The sequence below is a fragment of the Pelophylax lessonae genome (genome assembly GCF_965119305.1).
Source record: "Pelophylax lessonae genome assembly, chromosome: 4".
Lineage (NCBI taxonomy): Eukaryota > Metazoa > Chordata > Amphibia > Anura > Ranidae > Pelophylax > Pelophylax lessonae.
In genome coordinates this window covers 429,530,987-429,555,386 of record NC_138771.1, presented here as the reverse complement: position 1 = coordinate 429,555,386, position 24,400 = coordinate 429,530,987, and the positions used below count along the sequence as shown (strand labels likewise).

The 24,400-nt window shown below is 44.4% G+C and overlaps 1 protein-coding gene across 5 annotated transcripts in view; it reads left to right on the top strand.

Moving 5' to 3' along the window:
* Positions 1-241: 241 nt before the first annotated feature.
* HDAC3 (histone deacetylase 3) overlaps positions 242-24,400 on the top strand; it is a gene marked incomplete at its 3' end in the record, with an annotated part of 65,283 nt that continues 41,124 nt past the window's right edge. For 2 of the 5 annotated variants that reach the window (XM_082255570.1, XM_082255571.1), the window contains exons 1-3: positions 242-371; positions 5,292-5,374; positions 11,108-11,250. In XM_082255570.1, coding sequence (XP_082111696.1) covers positions 317-371; positions 5,292-5,374; positions 11,108-11,250 — 281 coding nt within the window. In that variant the 5' untranslated portion in view covers positions 242-316. Of the gene's footprint in view, positions 384-2,847; positions 2,878-5,291; positions 5,375-11,107; positions 11,251-24,400 lie in introns of all 5 variants that reach the window. The other 3 variants (XM_082255568.1, XM_082255567.1, XM_082255569.1) reach the window with 3 other exon arrangements.

The following is a 24,400-nucleotide window of genomic DNA, read 5'->3' as shown; positions in this document are numbered from 1 at the left end:
TCAATGATTATTGCTATTCTGCTTTCACAGTATATCGTAGCTCAGCCTTGTGAGCAGCGCACATACTAAACGCTTACAGATCCTCCCTGAACTCCCCTATTTCCTCTACGACAGCTCTGCACCATCCTCACACCCACTCCCTGGCCCCGCCTTTCTGGGCTGTGAGCGAGTTCTGCCTGGTAACTAGTGACGCGAATGGTGATGGGGGGGGTCGGCTGCGCTTTCTGAGTGACGTAATTCCTGTGCGCTAGCGGAAGTGGCGGCATTCAGTGCCTGCATTAGTTGTTGGGAGGTATTGAGGTCTTATTTCAGCAATATGTCCAAAACAGTCGCCTATTTTTACGATCCGGACGTCGGAAACTTTCACTATGGTGAGAGAAAGGGTGCGTGGAGATGTACCGGCACGCTGGAGTGTGTGTTGGCTATTGGTGTGTGAGAATACAATATGATGTGTGTTTACTGGGAAGCTGGCCGACTGGGTGTGCTAGTCCTAGGACTGAGTGTCTGCTGCCTGTACTAATCCTGGGGCTGAGTGTCTGCTGCCTGTGTCAGTGCATGGCAATTGTGGCTTATCCTAGGCTAGGGGCACTAGGCAGAGTGTCTATTGTGCTGTGTGAGTGCTGGGTGTACAGATGTATCCATCACTTCAGGGATCTTCTATGCATGTTTACCTTTAAAATAACCCATGCCATATTTATCTTAAAGTAGTCAGTTCTAGGGGTGCACCGATCCGACTTTTCTTGTACCGATATCTGGCTTTGTGTATCTGCCGAAACCGATCCGGGAACTACACACATACACAATATGCATGCAGCTGCAATACAGAGCAAAGCCGCTGCTTCATGTGTATGGCTCCTCTATTCACAGGCGGAGTGCATCTGATATCAGTCCGCCTGTGAGCCGGACTTTCCAAGGAAGTAGCGGCTCTCATCCCATACTACTACTACTACACCAAGTAAGGGACAGCTGAGCCGGGACTCAGCAAAACCAGGTCGGCCCGTGAATCGGTTAATTTTACCGATTTCCCGACCCCAAAATCCAGCCATTGTGTTAGTATCAGCGCCGATGTCCAATCCTAATATCGGATCGGTGCATCCCTAGTCAGTTCAATTAAAAACCTTGCCCTAACCACTTCAATACTGGGCATTTTCACCCCCTTACTGTCCAGGCCAAGTTTCAGCTTTTAGCGCTGTTGCACTTTGAAGGACAATTGCACAATCGTGCACACTGTACTCATATGACATTTTTTTACCTTTTTGTTTTTTTTTACACAAATCAAGCTTTCTTTTGGTGGTATCCCCACTGGGTTTTTTGTTTTTGCTGAACAAACAAAAAAAGACCAACATTTTTGAAAATAACAAATGTTTTTCCTATTTGCAATATTTTATTTCAGTCCTTTTTTTTTTCTTCTTCCTTGATTGGAGCTGATAGGCTGCACTGGTGAGGAGGCGCTGATAGGCTGCACTGGTGAGGAGGCGCTGATAGGCTGCACTGGTGAGGAGGCGCTGATAGGCTGCACTGGTGAGGAGGCGCTGATAGGCTGCACTGGTGAGGAGGCGCTGATAGGCTGCACTGGTGAGGAGGCGCTGATAGGCTGCACTGGTGAGGAGGCGCTGATAGGCTGCACTGGTGAGGAGGCGCTGATAGGCTGCACTGGTGAGGAGGCGCCGATAGGCTGCACTGGTGAGGAGGAGCCGATAGGCTGCACTGGTGAGGAGGAGCCGATAGGCTGCACTGGTGAGGAGGCGCCGATAGGCTGCACTGGTGAGGAGGCGCCGATAGGCTGCACTGGTGAGGAGGCGCCGATAGGCTGCACTGGTGAGGAGGCGCCGATAGGCTGCACTGGTGAGGAGGCGCCGATAGGCTGCACTGGTGAGGAGGCGCCGATAGGCTGCACTGGTGAGGAGGCGCCGATAGGCTGCACTGGTGAGGAGGCGCCGATAGGCTGCACTGGTGAGGAGGCGCCGATAGGCTGCACTGGTGAGGAGGCGCCGATAGGCTGCACTGGTGAGGAGGCGCCGATAGGCTGCACTGGTGAGGAGGCGCCGATAGGCTGCACTGGTGAGGAGGAGCCGATAGGCTGCACTGGTGAGGAGGAGCCGATAGGCTGCACTGGTGAGGAGGAGCCGATAGGCTGCACTGGTGAGGAGGAGCCGATAGGCTGCACTGGTGAGGAGGAGCCGATAGGCTGCACTGGTGAGGAGGAGCCGATAGGCTGCACTGGTGAGGAGGAGCCGATAGGCTGCACTGGTGAGGAGGCGCCGATAGGCTGCACTGGTGAGGAGGCGCTGATAGGCTGCACTGGTGAGGAGGCGCTGATAGGCTGCACTGGTGAGGAGGCGCTGATAGGCTGCACTGGTGAGGAGGCGCAGATAGGCTGCACTGGTGAGGAGGCGCAGATAGTCAGGACACTAATGATCAATGTAAACAATTTACTCACTGTGCCCTGTCAGACATGTCGGTTATCGGCTCTCTTTTCCTCACACAGAGACAGTGTGCATGCAAAGGACATTTCTCAAGCTTCCAAACATTTCTAGGAGATCCACATGGGGAATATGAAGTCCTTCATTTTTTTGTGGTATTGAACAAGTAGCGCCAGAACCCAGAGAAGGCAATAGACATAGGAGACTCCTTGAGCGGGAGTTTTTTTTGGATCTTTGAGTTTGCATCCTGGGTGGTTTGAACCATAGGTGGGATGTGGATCTGTATCTCAAAAGATCCTACCTGGGGTCCATTGTTCTATTTGTTTGTTTTCTTCATTTTCCCCTCTTTTTTTAATTACCTCATTTTTTTCTTATCTTTCTTCAATTTTTCCTCCTCCATTTTCTAATTTTTTTTGTCATGCAGGTCTTTTTTGTGGGAATGGCACCAACCAGAGTGAGTATAAAACTTTTTTTTCTGGCGGAGGGTGCACTTCTCTTATACTAAACCTGCACCACATATATTAATAATAATTTTGTTATTTAAGGTTAGCAATATTTTATGTAGCTATAGACATGACAATACAGTGCAGAATTTTTTTGTACCTTGTCGGTTATTTATAACTGTGTTTTAATGTATTTTGATTACGTTGATTGTTGTGAATGATCACAACATATCTAATAAATGTACTAGTGTGGCTGAATAATGTTACATAGTTACATAGTAGGCGAGGTTGAATAAAGACAATAGTCCATCCAGTTCAACCTGTGTAGGTGTGTGTGACTGTAATCATCTAACATAGCCCTCAATCTCCTGATCCTTGAGATGTAAGTCTAAGAGTCTTTTGAAAGTCACCATACTACCCGCAGAAACCACCTCTTGTGGTAGACAATTCCACAATCTTGTAGCCCTAACAGTAAAGAACCCCCCACGTTGCCTGAGGTTAAAACGCTTCTCCTCTAATCGCATTGTATGTCCTCGAGTCCTCATGCAATTCCTTCGAATGAACAGCTTTTCTTCTAAGCTGAGATCCCCATTAAGATATTTATAAATTGCTATCACGTCCCCTCTCAGACGTCTTTTCTCCAGGGAAAATAAATCGAGCGATTGCAGCCGCTCTTCATAGGTAAGGTCCTCCAACCCCCTAATCAGTTTAGTTGCCCTTCTCTGGACTTTCTCCAGCTCCAACACATCCCTCCTGAGGACTGGCGACCAGAACTGGACAGAATACTCCAGATGCGGTCGGACCAGAGTTTTATAAAGTGGAAGGATTATAGTCTTATCTCTGGAATACATCCCTTTCTTTATGCATGCTAATATTCTGTTGGCTTTGGAAGCTGCCGCTTGGCATTGCATGCTGTTGCCTAATCTATCATCAACTAAGACTCCCAAATCTTTCTCCATTTTTGATTCCCCCAAGGGTTCCCCTCCTAACGTGTATTGTGTTTTTATGTTTTTGGTCCCCAAGTGCAAAACCTTACACTTCTCCACATTAAACCTCATTTGCCATGTCGTTGCCCACTCCGTAATTTTGTCCAGGTCATTCTGTAGGATATCTGCTTCATGCTGTGCAGTTATTGCCCTGGCCAATTTTGTGTCATCTGCAAAAACTGATAACGAACTACTGATCCCTTCCTCAATGCTGTTTATGAATAAATTGAACAAGGTGGCTTATCAAAGCGGAGAAAAGGCGTTGCTCCCCAACCCAGTGCATTAGTATGTAGATGAATGTGGCCTCAGCCAGCGCTGCTCCAGCCATGCCCGGCTCACCCGGGCTTGCTCAGAGAGGTGGCTGCTGCTTGTGTGTGGACTTCACTTTAGTTTAAAAAAAAAAAAACGCAAAAAAAATAATCCTTTGGGGTCATATGCACACGTGTGCGTGTGTTTTAACTCCCATTGCATTGTGAGGCCAATTTATTCCCTTTTAAACTCCTTGACAGGGTTCAACACACTAAAAAAAACGACCTTGGACTTTTTGGATTACGCAGCATATTACAGCTCATGTGTATTCATATTTCTGTATGGTGGTGTTTTAAAAGGTTGGGTGCATTGATGTGTTGATGGCTCATAGGAAATGATTTGGGTGCCCATCTAAATGCAAGTACAACACTTATTACTACTTCAAACGCATAGACGTGAACTCAGTCTAAGTGATATGAAAACGTATGCTGTGCACTGCTCATTGTACTATATTAGGGCTCATTCAGGCTCGTTTATGAAAGTTACCCTTGCAGCAAGATTCTGCGTGAAAGTTGTACATATGCTGTACACCGGTAATTCTTGTGGAGCATTTACATATGTACAGTGTAATTGAATTGTATTTGCTGCCACTGCTACTCGGAGCCGACACGTTAACAATGACCCTGCAAGTAATTTATGAATGACAGAAGGATGGTCATTCTGCGCCAATGCACCGACTGCATGAATGACCCATTCAGGGCAAGCCGTTAAATATCGCGGGTGCATATTCAGTGGCAAAAGTGCTGCTGATTACACATTGTAAATGTCAGACCTGTGCAGCGGTGGCGGCCAATAAGTTTCATGTGCTGTGGATGTAAATGTTTCCAAAAATCATTACATGCATACAGCGTTAAATACAGTCCCAGACATAGCTCTGAGCTCTGGTTTATTCCATTTTTTTTTGTTTTTTACCCTGCTGACTAGAGCACTACAATATGCTGCCAAGCGCTGCTGACTAAATGGGCCCAAAGATTTGTATACCTGTGTACAGATGCGTACAAATCTACACACTGTTAACATCTGTATGTGGCATTTTAACATCTGTGTGAATGAGCCCTTATAGATACAATTTATTATGTGATGTTAATAGAGAAACCTTATACAAAAATAACATTTGTCAACTTTTTCAGGGACAGGTCATCCCATGAAACCACACCGTCTGGCTCTAACACACAGTCTGGTTCTTCACTATGGGCTGTATAAAAAGATGATTGTAAGTATCACATTTCATAGCTGTACCACCCCTGTGTTTTTTTTTTTTTTTTTTATTATACATCATTGAGAGCATTGCATTTCATCAGGTTCTGTTAAACGCAAAGTGAGGTGGTCAATTGCTGAAAAAGGTTGTGCATGCTGACCTTTATTTGCAGCATGGTGTTGTGAACTGAGCAGGTAGGAAACAAGGCATTTTGCTTTGTCTTGTGGTGAAACTGAGCTGGAATAGCCACCCAACGCAGTCCAACCACACCTGGAGTGAATGGGTCCTTGCAGTACCTGTAGTAGAATCTAAAAGCTTTCTTTTACAACACACGACATAATGGGAGCTATAGGTGATGTAGCCATTGCCTTCGAGGCAGTTCTTGCATCTTGGGAGAGCTAAAAAGACCTCTTTCCTGAGGTCTCAGGGAAAAATGCCTTTAACTTTGACAAGCGTCAGCTCTCACATCACGCACATGGGTGAGATCTGGCACAGATTTCATCAGTGGGACAGCACAAAGAACTAGGAAAAAGATGACGCTTTGTTTTTAAATGGAAAGGCAGGTTGGGGCCAAGGGTAGCTGGGTGTAGGGCTGCGCATCTTCACCTACCTCACGATTCAATTTGATTACGATTATTAGGGTCACGATTCGATACGATTCGATTCCGCGATGCATCACGATTACTGCCCAATGCCCATGCCCAGCCCATGGGTATATATCACATCCCTGAGGAGACCCCCATACACCACCATGTATATATATCACATCCCTGAGGAGACCCCCATACATATATCACATCCTGGATATCCCTAAAGGAGACCTCCATACACCACTGGTGTATGGAGGTCTCCTCAGGGATATCAGGGATGTGATATATATTATATACATGGCATTGGATGGGGGTCTCCTCAGGGATAGACTGATGAGGCTCCTTCAAATAGGGATTATGGATCCATAAAACTCTGAAAACTGTCATACCTGGCACTTTTATGTGTTCTAACTCTAGACTCAGTGACACAATATTTTCTTGATAAATTCTCCCTGTACACAATGTGCTGGGAAGCAGGAAGATTATTCCTAGAAATCATCTTTATTGGTTACATTTGGTCTAGTACTGATTACTGTTTATCCGTTTGCAAGGAAAGCACAAGAAATGAAAAATAATGAAATAATAATTTTTTTGTAAGAAGTATTGTGTGCTTTTAAAGGGAATCCAGCGTACTTTCATTGAGTCTTTGTGCTGTCCCTGTACAGTACACAACAGTGATGAGAAAGGATATGGAAGGGGTACAGTAAATACTAGGGATGGAGTATAGACAGGGAGGTAGAGTATACAGGGATGGGGACAGGTATGGTGGTGAATACAGGAGGTGGGGGTATATGGGAGTATATGTATACAGATTAGTATATAGAGGATATGTTTATAGATCAGTGTATATGGAGAAAATGTATACAGAGGAGTAATAAGAAGGTATGTATACAGTGAAGGGTAAATACAGAGGAATATATTGTGCCTGTTCCCTACTTTTCAATTGTACATGTACAAAAAGGGGAAATGTTTCAGAAAGGTGGTTTCAGATTTACTGTCTTGAAGGAAGGACTTCTGACTACTTTTAATATCACCTTACAACCCTGCCCTCTTACAGCTCTCTTTCTGAATTTATTCACATTTGTCCAAAGGTGCGCAGAAGTGGGAAGCAAAGTTTAAAAAAAATTGAATTTGGGGGCTTGGTGCTGCCCCATTTAACTTTTCTGCCCTAGGCACTGCCCATTGAGTACAATGGAAGAAGAAATATTGGAGCTGCCATTGCTGACTTCCTCCTGATTCTGCTAATTACTTGGCTGTTTATGGATTTAATTATACTTCCTTATCTACTCTGTTTTGAGTCAGTGACATAGAAACCATAGAAGCTAAAGGATCAGCATGACAATGAGGGAACTAACATTTCCAGAAGAAAACAGACATGGCAGCCTCCATAATTCTCTCATGTAAGATTTCCTTGAATATAATATTTGTCTCAAAAAACTAACAAATTAAATGGTTTCACTGAAAAAATCAGTCTTTTTTTTTTGCTGGTCTTGCTTTCCAAAGCATTTTCAATGCCAGGATGAACTTTTCATTAACCCAACAAGAAAAATGTGTAACCTGGGTTTATGTGTCACAGTATATTGAGGATATTGTATACTAAACACAGTGACATTGTGTGCTGTGCTGTGCTCTGTGCTGTGCTCTGTGCTGTGCTCTGTGCTGTGCTCTGTGCTGTGCTCTGTGCTGTGCTCTGTGCTGTGCTCTGTGCTGTGCTCTGTGCTGTGACCATGCCAGATAGTCCGGCTCCCCCTGTCCGCCCCCTCACCTGGCTCTGCCGCTTCTCCTCCGGCTCGGACGAGGCCTCCTCTTCCTCCACTGTCCCATCTCTGGCTGGGAAGGCCGCGGCCGCCCCGAACCCTCCCGGGGCCAGAGCACTGATAGCTCTGCTCTCCTCCTCCTCTTCCGCGAGGAGCTCCGTATTCCACAAGCCAGGCCGCCGCCACTCTCACGCCGCCGCCACTCTCATCCAGCCCCACCCCCGGAAATGACGTCACTAGCAATCGATTTTGCAGTCACCCCGAATTGATGCAGAATCGCGAAGGGTCTCATCGCGATGCATCGATTTGGCGATTATATTCCGCAGCCCTAGCTGGGTGTGTTGGATCCGGGGAAAGACTCGAGGCATGTAATGCCTCGTACACACGCAACGATTATCGGCCGACCGATCGACTTTTGTCCAGAGTTGTATTTTGTTGGTTGGAATGTGCCTAGACTGCACACGAATTTTCTCGGCCAACAAATGTCATGTGCTGGTTTACTTTCCGTGTGTTTTTTCTTCTCTGAGCATGCCCAGTCTTGCTCATCAGATTTTTGTCTGCCGAAATTTGTACTGACTGACGGAAAATCGGCCGTTGTGTTGACGGCCAACAAAAATTTTTTTTCTGCCGAAAAGTCGGAGTCGGTTGTCGAGAGCATCATACTAACAAGCCGAAAAACGGCCGATCGGACGTTGGCCGAATATTCCCAGCCAATAATCGATGCGTGTGTACGAGGCATTAGTTTACATTGTTTTCACATACAGATTTATTTGGTTCTGATAGTTTGAGTTGTGGGTCCACTTGCAAAGTGCACAGTCTATTTGCCTTTAGTAAATCAACCCCACTGTCTCCTTGCTGTGCACATGGAAAATGACTGCTGCTGTCTGTGCACATATTGGTTTAAATCATTTTTAATATCTTTATTCTGTTATGGCCTGTTCACTCTGCCCTGCAACCCAAACCGCTGCTGCCCTTACAATGTTTTGAGCTGCGGTGCTGTGTGGCAGGGGTTTTGTGATGCACGTTTAATTGCATAACCGTTTCCTTTTTTTTATCTGAAGTGTACAAAGTAACACTTCATGTAACTGCACAGCAGCACATTACATGCAGGACCATGCAGAGCGGTGTGGTATTATGCAAACATGTTGCACAATATTGCACTGCTCTGGAATGCAGTTTAACACTGCATTATGGTCTTAATATGACACACAGAAAACTGTTTTTTTGTGTGTGTGTGTGTGTGTATATTATATAATACACACACACACACACACACAATATCTCACAAAAGTGAGTACACCCCTCACATTTTTGTAAATATTTTATTATATCTTTTCATGTGACAACACTGAAGAAATTATACTTTGCTACAATGTAAAGTAGTGAGTGTACAGCTTGTATAACAGTGTAAATTTGCTGTCTCCTCAAAATAACTCAACACACAGCCATTAATGTCCAAACCTCTGGCAACAAAAGTGAGTAAGGCCCAATTAGATATTTTCCCTCCCCCGGTACTCAGTAGTTTGAATGCCCCCCCCCCCCCCCCCCATGTGCTTGTATGCCTGCCTGACATTGTCAGGGCACGCTCCTAATGAGGTGCAACCTGGCGGCATTGGATGGACCGAAACATAATGTCCTAGAGGTGTTCTATTAAATTTAGGTGAATGGTATCAATTCCTTCATCCTCCAGGAACTGGCTGCATACTCTCTCCACATGAGGCTGGGCATTGTCGTGCACCAGCGTAGGGTCTGACAATGGGTCTAAGGATTTCATCGTGATAGTTAATGGTAGTCAGGGTGCCATTGTCTAGCCTGGTGAGGTCTGTACGTCCCTCCATGGATATGCCTCCCCAGACCATCACTGACCCACCACCAAACCAGTCATGCTGAACAACGTTGCATGCAGCATAATGTTCTCCACAGCTTCTCCAGACCCTTTCACGTCTGTCACATGCTCAGGGTGAACCTGCTCTCCTCTGTGAAATGCACAGTGCGCCAGTGGCACACCCGTTAATTTTGGTGTTCAATGGCAAATGCCAGTTGAGCTCCACGGTGCTGGCCAGTGAGCACATTGCCCACCAGAGGACATCGGGCCCTCATGACACCCTCATGAAGTCTGTTTTTTGATTTTTTTTTTTTTTTTTTTTTTTTGGACCCGCTCACACCAGTGGCCTGCTAAATGTAATTTTGTAGGGCTCTGGCAGTGCTCATCCTGTTCCTCTTTGCACAAAGGAGCAGATACCGGCCCTGCTGATGGGTTAGGGCCTTCTACAGCCCTGTCCAGCTCTCCTAGAGTAACTGCCTGTCTCCTGGAATCTGCTCCATGCTCTTGAGACTGTGTTGGGAGACACAGCAAACCTTCTGGCAATGGCACGTATTGATGTGCCATCTTGGAGGAGTTGGACTGCCTGTGCAACCTTTATAGGGTCCAGTTATCGACTCATGCTACCATAAGTGACACTGACCCTAGCCAAATTCAAAACTAGTGAAAAACTAGAAAAAATAGTAAGAAAAGATAAGTAGGGAAAAAAAATTACAGTGGCTTCCACCTGTAAAACCATTGCTGTTTTGGAGGCTGTCTTATTGTTACCCATCTATTGCAGCTATTGTTGATTTCGTTAACACTAAAGCAGCTGAAACTGATGAACAACCCCTTCTTCTACTTAACTGACCAGATCAATATTCCAGGAGTTTAACTTGTTTCAACTTAGACTTGATGCTTTACTCTGATTAAAAAGTGTCTCTTTAATTTCTTTTGAGGTGTGTGTGTATATATATATATATGTGTGTATGTATGTGTGTGTGTGTGTATATGTATATGTGTGTATGTATATATATATATATATATATATAATATATGGGATCGACCGATATGCACTTTCCCCCATATATCGGAATCGGCCCCTGAGGTTACCGATATTGCTGATATTTTGGGAAAGTGCTTGTACCGGAGTGATGCCTGCAGCTAGAGTGTGTCCATAGCCGACGGTCGGCTGTCTGACCCGGGCATCCTACCGGCACGGCCGCCAAAGAAGACCCGATCAAAGCTGCATTCGGCTCTGATCAGGTCTCTGTGTAAAAAAAACCCGGAAGTGATGTCATGACTGCTGATCCAGGCATGTAGGTGGATCCCAACCATATGGTTGGGATCTTTTCAGAGGCTGGTCTAGCCCTGTGACATCAGCTGACCGCTGGTTTTAGCCTGATTTTAGCTGAAAATGGGTCACAGGAGTGCAGAACGAACTGCACTCCTGTGGTCCCAAGGGAAAGTACAGCCAAAAAAGCTTTGGCTATACTCCTGTAAATACAAGACTAGATAAGGGCAACCACTTTTCCTTTCTGCAGTTTTCAGGTCTGGAGAATGTAGTTATTGTAATTGCTTTGTATACATTGTCTTGCAGGTCTTTAAACCCTATCAAGCTTCACAGCATGACATGTGCCGCTTTCACTCTGAAGACTACATTGATTTCCTGCAAAGAGTGAGCCCCAACAATATGCAAGGCTTCACTAAAAGTCTTAACGCATTCAATGTTGGTGATGACTGGTAAGTAAATACAGATTTTGAAGGGATTAATTAGCATATCTTATAGTAGAAGTCAGAAGTCCCCTCGGCTTACCTCAAATCTGAGGTGTACACATTTTACTATAACCAGATGCTGTATTGGGGTGTAGCGGCTATTGTTTCCTGTCATGTGATTATGTGCTTTGCAAAATCCCCCTCTGAGAATAAGTAAAGTTGTCTGAACTATGGGACAATGGAGGTTCAGGACCTGAACCTGTATACATTTATAAACTTTTTAGAAAATAAGACCATTTACATATATTTTTACTTTTTTTAGCTGCTTTCCTTAGGTCCAAATGTAATCACTTCTGTTTCTGTTATGCATTGAATACACCTACTGTTCCCTGCTACAATGCCCCCTATATGGGATAAGTTGGTATATGTTCTCTCCTTTGAGATCCAGCAGCCAACACTTTTTACGGCTACTGGTTCTCAATACTGACTGTCAGTGACATTCTGGGTCTGCACTGACAATCGGAAACTAATCCGACTAGTTTCTGGATTGCAGCTAAGCATTATTTACCTCTGGTCATGAAAGGTTTAGGGCATTTCACACCATTTGTGCTGAGTACCTTTGTCCGGTGTGGTCCCAACGCAAAGACAAGGCGATGCGGTAGTGTACACTGCAAAAAAGAAGTGCATGTGTTTTTTTGTTTTTTCAGTGCGGGTTATTGATGCAAACTACTGCATTGAGACACCTGTGACATTTCAATAAACGTTGTACCAAAAAGAAAAGAAAAACTATACTGTCACATCAGCTGTGTTTCTCCTAGTGCTTACCAACGGATGTGCATTTAGTCTGTTCAATTTACATTGTCCCTTCTATTTCGGTATGTGGATGATTATAATAAAAAAACATGTAAGTACCATTTTCCTAATTGATATACAGCTCTCACATGACCCAGGAGCTTCTAGTCCTCTACTGCTGGACACATGTTCAGAATAAAAAAAAAACAGTCTTTGGAATACAGATCGAAAATAATCGATATCAGTAAACTGTTTTAAATTGTCATACAAATATATATATCTGGTAAATCAAATCATTATTATTTTTTGGCAGTCACATGGTTTGGGCGTATATTTCTGCCAGTCACAGGCTTTGCCATGCCCCCCCCATTGTGTTTAGCTGGTTAGTGGGCATAGAAGAGGAGGGAGGGAGTGGGTTGTCATTTACCACTGTGTATATGCCCACATGTGACTCTATAGTCACATGGGCTGCTCAGATGCGATAGTGAAGAAATATTCAGCATAGAAGGTCACTGAAAGGTGAGCATGTGCAGAGCTGCCAACACTGCTCTGCAAAATCCCTAGCTGAATTGGGGATAGAGAACAGAAGGAGCAACCAGTTTTTTGTGACATGTCAGGATTTTTTTCATGGAGTCTATGCAAGGTCCACTTTAAGCACAGCTGCATTGTTTCAATTTCACTATTGTTTAAAAAAGTTAAGGAAAGATAGTCATATACAACATTTAAGAAAAATAAGTCATCAATTCGCACTGTGTAATGAGTGAACATTCATTAAGCATTATTCAAAAGAATCACAGGGAAAGTCTGCTTCATATGCCCAACCCAGAATTGTATGATGGCTATATCCATATTGTTTCCTTTGCAAACATAAAGTAAAAAAAAAAAGTTAAAATGGATGTACATAGTAGCTATAAAGAAACAGAGTAACAATTGTAGGCTATGTTAACTATTGAAGAAAGTCCTCTCTAGTGTTCTGTTGAAAAACAAGAGAGAGGAAGGAACAAGAGAGAGTGTGTAAAATAGAAGATGAAAAGACAAAAGGAATTTGACTGGCCCAAATGGTTTCCCCACTGTTTGGAACAAAATTTTGCCTTTTTTTTTACATTTAGCCCAGCAGGGTTTACTTTATGCAGTGCGATTTTCATGTTGGTTTTCAGGGTGATTGTCGAAGATAGTTGTTTAGCAGTTCAGGTGCGATTGTTAAAACCCTTTGGTCATTGCGAATTTAGTAATGCTGCGATTTTCAATCTGCCTTCATATGCTAGCTATGCATCCATCCTCTTCTTTACAATAGTGTCTTCCATCCACTTCTAACAGGGTTTGTACGGTCATGAAAAACCTGGAAAAGTCATGGAATTTTAAAATGGTAATTTCCAGGCCTGGAAAAGTTTTGGAAAATAATTTAACCCACACAGTTTTGGAAAAGTCATGGAAATTTGTTTCACAATCACTGTATATTCGAATATGCAGAAAAGAGAGAAAGGCGTCACTCAGTGTAGCAGATGTAAATAATTTTATTGACCCATATTAAAAAATTTACATGGAGGTAAGCGTCTATCTTCATAGCTCGGCGTCCTTCCGGGTCCGCAGTGTTTCCGTCCCTGAGGCTGGCCAGCAGTCGGGAGAGGACACTAGGGGAGAACCAATCAGGGGACTCAGTCAGATCGAGGCAGCGGTGAGGTGAGGCCCGCGCGAACGCGATGGCGCGCGCGGGGGGTGGGGCGCCGCCACCAACCGGTTTCGGAGCATGCATGAACCGCTCCCATGCTCCGAAACCGCTTCCCGCATCATCACGTTCGTGCGGCCCTCCAGTGAGGTATGCACTTTACCACCGCCTCAATCTGACTGAGTTCCCTGATTGGTTCTCCCCTAGTGTTATCTCCCAGCTGCTGGCCAGCCTCAGGGATGGAAACACAGCAGACCCGGAAGGATGCCGAGCTATGAAGATAGACGCTTGCCTCCATGTAAGTTTTTAATGTGTCCATAAAATTATTTACATCTGCTACACTGAGTGGCGCCTTTCTCTCTTTTCTGCCTGTTCGTGGGACTGTTGCTTTGGCCTAACAAAGAGCTGCCCTCGATCTAAGCGCCGCATTTGTGCATCTGTGCCATCCATTCCAGTCCAGTTGCACCGTATCCATCATGACTGTACACTACAAAGCTTGTAATTTATTTTAGTAAAATATGCTGGGTGTAACATGGATTTTCTTCTTATTTAACATGTATACATAGACATTTCATGAAACATTAGATCATTAATATTTAAGTCATAGAAAAGTCATGGAATTTTATTGGTAAAAATGTGTACGAACCCTGTTCTATGCAAATCTGTCTTCAAGCGACTTCTATGAAAAACCAGCTATGAGTCGCATCCTAAATAGTTCTCAGAATGCCACTTTATGCTGTGTGTGTTTAGAGTGCATTGCTCCAAACTCGCACAGGACCTTTTTTTTGTTAACCGGACAACCTCCTCCTCCCGATGGCTACTATGGGGACCCTCTGCCTGGTTCCCCCCTGTCCTTTGTTACAGCCTTCCTGGGAGCTACGTGCAGTGGCCTTTTTGCTGTGGGCTATGTGATTCAATGGGTGGCCTCCATATTTGTGTAGTCCGGCGGGCCATTTCTCGTTGGTCCGGCGTGCGAAGAGTTTTTTTTCATCCCTCAGGGTCCAATGGCAAGGGCTCAAAACCTTTCAAGTCCTCCACGGGAGGTTCCAAGTGGTCCTGGTCTGGCAAGCCAGGATCGCGATTCTCTAGACCCACGGACAAGGCTCTTTCAGCATGAAGGTGCTCCCTCACCCATGCCTGGGGTGAGGGGATGTCTTTGCTGCTTTCCGGGCCCGTTTTCCTCAGTAAACGACAAGTGAACATCCATGAAGTGATACTGTCCAGTTACAAGATAGTTTCATTCTTGACCTCTGGAAAGGTTCTTCCCTTCAAATGTGCCTCTGTCCCTGGACCGATTGCAAGCTCTCTTTGGGGCGGTACAAGACCTGCTGCTTCAGGGTGCGATTGTCCCAGTTCCGGTATTGGAACGGTTTCAGGGTTTTTATTCAATCCTGTTTACGTTTCCAAAGAAGGAGGGCAAGGTAAGTCCAGTTCTGGATCTCTGAGGCTCTGAACTACTTTGTGTGGATACAGAAGTTCAGAATGGAATCCATTCGCATGGTGGTGGCATCCCTACATCAGGGGGATTTTCTTGCCTCTATCGACATCAAGGATGCACAAAAGTGTTGGCCCCGGTTCTGACGCTGCTACATTGGTGGGGAATTGCGGTACTGGGCTATCTGGGCGACCACCTCCTGCGAGCGGAGTGCTCTGCTGCCTTGATGGACGATGTGGAGATCACTATACAGACCCTAAAAGAGTTCGGCTGGCTGCTATATTACCAGAAGTCTGCTCTGATTCTGTCCAGAAAACCCCCGTTAGACTTACCGGTAATGGTATTTCCATTAATCTTCCAGAACAAATACTTGAGAGATGATTGGCTCCACCCTCTACAGGAAACACAAATCGGACATAATTTAAAAGGCCCTCCCCTTTCCTCTGACCCTCAGTTGTTATGAAGATCAGGTAAACCTCCACCAATGTGTACCAGGCAGAAGAAAAAGAGAACCGCTCTCAAATCGTCACCGAAAGGACCAACAGCTCGCTTGCCTGGATCCTTGAGTCCAGTGCAACTAAAGCTCTTCCTACCACAAGAAGTTCCCTGAAATTGGAAGAGTGGGCTACCTCTTCCGGAAGCCAAGCCCCTTGAGCCTGCCAGCCCTCTTGAGTGAGCACCCTAACCCCACCTGCTGACGTCGGTGGTAACTTTTATTGGGAAACCCTGTGCCCACGGTTTCCCTCTCTGCAGATGTTCCCGCTGCTCCCACCAGGACAGACCGAGAGAATCCCCGCCTGGAAGATGGAGTTGATCTAAAAAAACTCTTCCTGCAGTCCCAATGAGAGAGAAGAAAAAACAGAAGGGCTCTGGAATGTAACTGGGCCCATGGCACTCCCGGAATTTCTGCGGTCATTAAGCCTAATAACTGCATTTTTTGGCGGAAGGAGGTCTGTAGGAGCAACCTGAAATTCTGCACAGAGAGAATAAGCTTTGAGACCTTCTCTAATGGAAGAAAGATCTTTTGGTCTACTGTATCTCAGGTAACCCAAAAAGGGAAGAGACTGGGAAGGAACTAGACAAGATTTTTCTTGATTTTTACCTTCCAGCCCAATGTTCGGAAGGTCTGCAAAACCAACTCTAGATTTATTTTAGGAGGTCCTCCTGCTGAGCAAAGATCAAGAAAACGTCCAGATAGGGGACGATTAAGATCCTTTGCATTCGAAAATTGGCCATGACCTCGGCTATTATTTTTGATAAAATTCTCAGGGCAGCTGAGAGGCCAAAAGGAAGAGCTTTGAACTGCCAATGGCGTGGACCGTTTTCCGTGAGGACTGCAAATCTCAGGAAGTTTTGATGGTCCTGGCAAATTGGCACCTGAAGATCCAGAGTCACCATAAAAACCTCTGGAAGCAACAGATTCCTGACTGAATAAATGTTTCTCTATCGTTCATTGGCGGTCACAGTCTCTGTTCTTCATAACAGTAGGGTTATACTGCACCCTACAGGAGTAAGAAACTAGGCAGAAAAAACTTCTGGCTACGCCTATGGGCAGTCCCAGGAGGTATACTCCCCCCCACTCTGCTATAGGATGTCAGTTTTAATCTACCCATTCCCTGGTACATAACTTTATCCAGGGGGTGCGACACTTGGCACTTCTGGTGCAACCGCCGTTGCCACCTTGGGACCTTAATTTGGTGCCGTCGGTTCTCCAAAATCCTCCTTTTGAAAATTTTCAGGGAGATTCCCCTGCTTACCTTATACCAGAAGGAGGCCTTTTTGGTGGCTATTACTTCTGCACGCAGGGTGTCGGAACTGGCGGCGTTGTCCTTTCGTTCTGGTGGTTCACAGGGATAAAGTGGTGCTTCGTCTGGATTCGTCCTTCCTTCCGAAGGTGGTTTCCAGTTTCCACTTAAATGAGGACAATGTGCTAGCCTCCTTGTCCTAAACCTAAACATCCTAAAGAATTTGCACTGCATACTTTGGATGTGGTTCTGGCAATCGGTGTACTTGGCGACTGAGTCTTTTCGAAATTCAGATTCGCCCTTTGTACTCACGGATGGACCAAAGAAAGGGCTGCCTGCGTCTGCTGCGACTATTTCCAGTTGGATTAGACAGACGGTTTTGCAGGCTTATTCAATCAGGGGCAGGTTCCACCTTTCCCTGTTAGGGCGCATTCTACTCAGGCTCTTGGTGCTTCCTGGGCCTTTCTCCGTTGGGCATCTGTGGTTCAGGTTTGCAAGGCGGCTACCTGGTCGTCTGTTCATACCTTCACGCAGTTTTACAAGGTGGATGTGTTGGCATCTGCAGATGCCTCCTTTGGTCGCAAAGTTATGCAGGCTGCCGTTTTTAAGGGTGTTTTTTATTCTCCTTTGTGGGTGTTTAATGTTTTTTTTTTTTTTTTTTTTTTTTTGTTTTTTTTTTTGTTTTTTTCAGGTGGATCTCATCTTGTTCTGATGAGTCTTATGTTGCCTGGTTGGCTATGGTTCAGTCTTGGAATTATTTTCTGCTGTTCCCACCCCTCATTTTTATGGCAATGCTTGGGGACGTCCCTACTGTTATGAAGAACAGAGACCACGTCCGTCAATGAACGATAAAGTCAAACCAAAGAACTTCCCCTTGGGTGGGACTTTAAAGGCACCAAAACAAATAACAAAAAAGAGGAATAATAAAAAATAGAAAAACTTATTATTTTATACAGAAATATAAAATCAATAGGCAAACTATAAAATACTCCACATGGTACAGTGAAACTTAGACCAATTGTCCCCCGGGTTTGACCCGACGCGTTTCGGAGTATAAACTGAACTCCTTCCTCAGGGGTGCCCTTGGAGGGTGGTCTGTAGGTAGTTAACATATAACAATTAATTGTCACATATTCAAACAAAAATGCAATACATTCAAAGTCGATATATGTACTAAACTTACACAGTTCACTGGAGTGAGGGATATGGATAGTCTGCCTAATACTTAAAAGCAATGGTCAGCATACCAACGTTGTCCACTAGGGGTGCCACCTGGTTATCCTAGAGAATCTAGGGATCTTGGATGAAGTCCTGGATACACGTTATCAGCAATTGCCCGCTAACTAGTCTCAGAGAGAGGCTAGATGGGAGCAGCTGAAACCTGGTCACAGCAATTCTGCCGAACAGAAAATTCAAGCAGTTATTCAAATTGTAGGATCAAACAAAAAAGTCTATATATAATGAATAAATGCCCCCAAAAAAATAGCTCTAAAACTCCATGGAGATGGACAGCCCCCAGTTTCTGGGATACAAAAAAGGCAAGTTATGTGGGAATAGAGGCTGGATTATAGTATCAACAGCAAAGCAGAAAAATCCCATACAATAAGAAGGTTTTTATATTGTCAAAAGCACAACATAACAATCTAGCTTAATCCAATGCAATTTAATCTGTGTCCTTAATATCCGTATCCCGAGGCTGTCATCAAGGAGTGAGCTGAGCATAATAGTGCTAAATGGCAAGTTTGATTGCTTACCTATAGCCACGATGGTGCGTGTAATCCTGGTGGGTGTTGGAGCTTGAAAAGTCCTGTGTGTCCGGCAAGGGAGCAGGCAGCTCTCATGTCGGACAAGCAGGGCTTAAAAGGCAGCGCCATCAGCTGAAACAAGCATCAGCTGGATGACGCCGCTTGCTCAGCTGATTGCCTGTTAGGTTCCCTGAAACGCCACAGCCGAGCACGCCCCCGACCGGAAGTGATCCGGCGGAAGTGCGGACGGCCGGTGCGTTCCACCGGCACAGAATACACACTGTCTGTGTGGAACACAAACAGAGTGTAGTGAGCATGCGCCGCCGATCTCAGCGAGAGATCGGGATGGAAAAGAAGCATGCCAATCAGACGGGTGCCGCTAGGTGGCGTCCGCTGTTACCGTGCCGGTTGCTCCCAAAGCAGTTCTAGAGAGAAGGTTCCCTCTAGAAAGCAACCGCTGAACGTGTAAGGAGTGTCCAAGAGGAAAAGAGCATACATACTGCATTTAAAAAAACAAAAACCCCAAAACTAACATTCCACTGAGCTTACTATTGTCCAAGGCTACATCATCCTATATGAATAGGCATGAATGCAAAATATATAAACATATAAATATAATCAGAACGAATTGTAGAGACTTATCCTCTAGTGTGGCAGTGTATGGCATGCTGTCCCATTAATGGCAAATGCAGGAATGTTTAGACAAAGTGCAAGTTATGGACCACAAAGCATGAAATATAATCAATCAAAATCATAATGGGGAAAATACTTGGGGAGGGGGATAAATGAATGGGAAAAACAAGAGGGGAGAGAAACAGAGGTGGAATAACTAAAAAGGGGAGACAGGAAACGGCCCATTTGTTAAGCCCATTGTCATCCCAATCTAGTTTGTATCAGATTCATCAGGGCATGTAATGATGACAGTCCCAACAAGGGCCTATTTTTCCATGCCTCCAGAGGCAAATCCCTCAAGAAATGGTCTAAAAGATATTTGATCATTTAATCCTGGTGGTTCAGTTGCTTTCAATCGATATATCCATCGTAACTCCATTTGGAGGAGGGTCTTATTCCAGTCCCCTCCTCTGGGGTTAGGATGTATTCTGTCCAGGATCAGGAATTGGATTTTTGGGATTCTATCTGGATGAACCAGGGCGGCATGGCGTCCGAACGGTAAGTCAGGATCACGTGTTGTAATACTTTTTATGTGTCTGCATGCACGTTTCGTAAACTCCAGTTTAGTCTTGCCAACGTAAAAACAGCCGCACCCACAGAGGAGTAAATATACCACTCCGTGGGTGCGGCAGTTGGCAAAGTGTTGCGGTCTAAAGACCTGTCCATTTGGTAGTACTGGATTTTTGCTCGTGTGCATGTATTTGCAGTACTTGCATGTCCCACATATATATGTCCCTTTAAACTTACAATGTTATTTTCCTCTATTGGCTACAAACTCACTTTGCACTAGTTGATCTTTCAGAGCGGGCACTTTTTTGTAAGTCAGTTGAGGATATGCCGACACATGCTTGCCCGCGATAGGATCGAGGGAGAGCATGTGCCAATATCTCGCTAAAATTTTCTTAATTTCAGGGTGTTGTTCTGAATATTTTGTGATAATTCCCAGACTATTGTCAATGGGCTTTTTGGAATCAACAATTGTGCCCTCTCACTAGCTAGTGCTTTTTTGTATGCCTTTTTCAAAGTGGATTTTGTATAGCCTCTGGATAGAAGCCTGCATCGCAGGTCGTCCGCAGCTTTTTGAAAGCTAATCGGGTCTGTGCAATTACGTCTGGCCCGCAAATATTGGCCGTAAGGGATTGAACGCACTAAATTTTGTGGGTGGAAGCTAGAGGCGTGAAGTATGGTGTTTCCAGCAGTGGGCTTACGGTAAAGCCCACTGTGGAGAACACCATCCTCGCCCTTATAGACCTCCACATCTAAAAAGGTGATCCGGTGTGTGTCACAGTTCATAGTGAAGTTTAGGTTGAATTCGTTTTTGTTCAACCTGTCCATCCATTTCTCCAACAAGTCCATTGGTCCATGCCAAAGCATGAACACATCATCAATGTATCGGACCCACATGATGATGTGGTCCGTATACATCGATGTGTCATCGTCATGCAAAAGAGCGTGTTCCCACTCCCCCAGGTACAAATTGGCGTAGGATGGGGCACAACATGTGCCCATCGCTACGCCCTGCACCTGGAGGTAGTGGGAACCGTTAAATGTGAACACGTTATGTGTTAGTATGAATTGTAGGATGGACATGATGAACTCCCCGTAAGCATCAAAACTGTGTCCTTGTATTAATGTGCGTCTTACCGCTGCAAGACCCCGATCGTGCGGAATAGAGCTGTATAATGCCTCGACGTCTATTGTAACCAATAGACAATTGTCGGGAACAGCCACATATTGTATTTTTTGCAGAAAATGTATTGTGTCTCGCACGTGAGATGGTAATGCAACTACGAATGGTTTAAGAAATGTGTCCACTAATTTACTGGCGTTGTCTGACACCGAACCTCTCCCCGAGATAATAGGACGCCCTGGTGGATTAGTGGCGTCCTTGTGTATCTTGGGGAGGGCGTAAAAAGTGGGGGTAACCGGAAAGGCAGTACGGACATATTCCCAGGTGTGTTTGGGAATGATTGTGTTAAGATACGCCATGTCAACAATCTCATAGAATTCCAGCTGATATTTAGTAACTATATCAGCTGGGATTCTCCTATACCAGTTAAAATGTTTCAAAATCCTTAGACACATTGCAACATAGTCGTCATTGTTCATGACAACGACGTTGCCACCTTTGTCAGCTTGCTTGATCGTAATCGATGCGTTTTGTTTGAGTTTTTGAATCGCTAGTTTTTGATTGAAAGTAATATTGGTTTTCACCGGTTTTTTAATATTAAGTTTCTCAACTTCCTTGGTCACGAGTTTGACAAAGGTGGCAACGTGAGGGTTAGATGTTTGAGGGAATTTGTCAGATTTTTTCTTGAGAGACAGGCCATGACTCACAGACGACGGTTTCTGTGGGTCAACGCCTGCCAATAGGGAGGGCAGGTCTACTCGGTCGATGAGGTCATCATTTTCCTCAAGTAGTGAGATTAATGTATCTAAAATTGGATCTTTTTGGGATTGCGAGGTTTCCACGGCCTTATTACTGTCAAATTGGATTTTGAAGTTCAATTTACGGGCAAAAAGGTGCAGATCTTTTATAAAGTCAAACCTGTCTAATTTCATGCTGGGACAGAAACTGAGACATACGAAAGAATCGTATGTGACTCACGTTTCTTTCGTGACTCACACACATACAATCGTTGTTTAATACATTTTGTTTTTTTTGTTTACTTGCTAGGAATGTTTTTTGTGGATAGCATTGCAGTCTGTTAACCTTTCTATACCCCCTTTTTCTCTGTCTTTTTTTTTTTTTTTTTTTCCCCCCATACCCATTTTAGTAACCGGTCTTTGGATAGGTCTCTTTCTTCATTGGCTTTATTGGGTTTGCTTGAGCTCACCTAAACTATGTCGGTATATGTTGGTGATGAGTGGGAACTCCTTATGTCCAGATATTTAAAGGACTTTGGGGACAAGGAATACACAGATGCAGATTTATCTGCTTTATTTTTTTGAATTATCAAAAACGCTGGAAAAAAAGTCTGCCTTTTTCTGGCACATAAAATCATTTCAAGATTATTTGAAAAAAGAAATAAATCCCATTGGTCTCAGAGTGCAGGTTTTTCCATTATTGGAGGACCTGGGCGCTGAATTCAAAACCAATTGGGAAAACGCCTTAAACCAATGTTCAGCATCCTTGATGACGCTACTCATCACAGAATACACTACCCGCACATCCAAATTGGATATTGAGATTAATGCTTTATGCGAGAAAATGCAGAAATATAAATCTCATAAACTTTTTTCAATTAAAGAAAAACAATTAAAGGAACATCTTGAGTTGTATAATCGAAATATTTTAATTAAAAAGCAGCAGAAGTTTGCACGCGATACCACTGCATTTGCCCATAAAAAAGCATACAGATGGAACGCTACCAAACCTCTGCTGTTTCCAGGAAATAATAAAGACCAACGTTTATTCCCCTTTACTGTCCATCCAAAAGGGACCTCCACTAACAATTCACAGAATTCAAACAAACAAAAGTCAACAAGAAGTAAACGAGCGTATCAAGAAGAAACTAATTTGACTCAATCGACTAAAAAAATCTAACGTCCAACACGATCACGGCACTAATTTATCTTTGTTTAAACCCGCCACAGCCCTACCTGAGTCACATCCTAAGACACTTTCCAACACAATTCACCCCCATACACAGACACTCCCTCACAATTCCAATACGGCACCAATTTCACTGGCCTCTACTATAGACCTACAGGATTCAACTTTTTTAGAGTTGATCCACATGACAGCTCCCACCATCACCCCAACCCCTCCCAACTAAATTCCACATCGGCACCTTCATTCACAGATCAACCCAACGTTAGTTCTTCATATACGGATTTATCCGTTGTCAATCTGTCAGACTACACTTTATCTCCTGACGAAATTGAGGTCTTGTCCAAAGGCCTCAGTTTCTGTCCCAGCATGAAATTAGACAGGTTTGACTTTATAAAAGATCTGCACCTTTTTGCCCGTAAATTGAACTTCAAAATCCAATTTGACAGTAATAAGGCCGTGGAAACCTCGCAATCCCAAAAAGATCCAATTTTAGATACATTAATCTGACTACTTGAGGAAAATGATGACCTCATCGACCGAGTAGACCTGCCCTCCCTATTGGCAGGCGTTGACCCACAGAAACCGTCGTCTGTGAGTCATGGCCTATCTCTCAAGAAAAAATCTGACAAATTCCCTCAAACATCTAACCCTCACGTTGCCACCTTTGTCAAACCCGTGACCAAGGAAGTTGAGAAACTTAATATTAAAAAACCGGTGAAAACCAATATTACTTTCAATCAAAAACTAGCGATTCAAAAACTCAAACAAAACGCATCGATTACGATCAAGCAAGCTGACAAAGGTGGCAACGTCGTTGTCATGAACAATGACGACTATGTTGCAATGTGTCTAAGGATTTTGAAACATTTTAACTGGTATAGGAGAATCCCAGCTGATATAGTTACTAAATATCAGCTGGAATTCTATGAGATTGTTGACATGGCGTATCTTAACACAATCATTCCAAAACACAGCTGGGAATATGTCCGTACTGCCTTTCCGGTTACCCCTACTTTTTACGCCCTCCCCAAGATGCACAAGGACGCCACTAATCCACCAGGGCGTCCTATTATCTCGGGGAGAGGTTCGGTGTCAGACAACGCCAGTAAATTAGTGGACACATTTCTTAAACCATTCGTAGTTGCATTACCATCTCACGTGCGAGACACAATACATTTTCTGCAAAAAATACAATATGTGGCTGTTCCCGACAATTGTCTATTGGTTACAATAGACGTCGAGGCATTATACAGCTCTATTCCGCACGATCGGGGTCTTGCAGCGGTAAGACGCACATTAATACAAGGACACAGTTTTGATGCTTACGGGGAGTTCATCATGTCCATCCTACAATTCATACTAACACATAACATGTTCACATTTAACGGTTCCCACTACCTCCAGGTGCAGGGCGTAGCGATGGGCACATGTTGTGCCCCATCCTACGCCAATTTTTACCTGGGGGAGTGGGAACACGCTCTTTTGCATGACGATGACACATCGATGTATACGGACCACATCATCATGTGGGTCCGATACATTGATGATGTGTTCATGCTTTGGCAT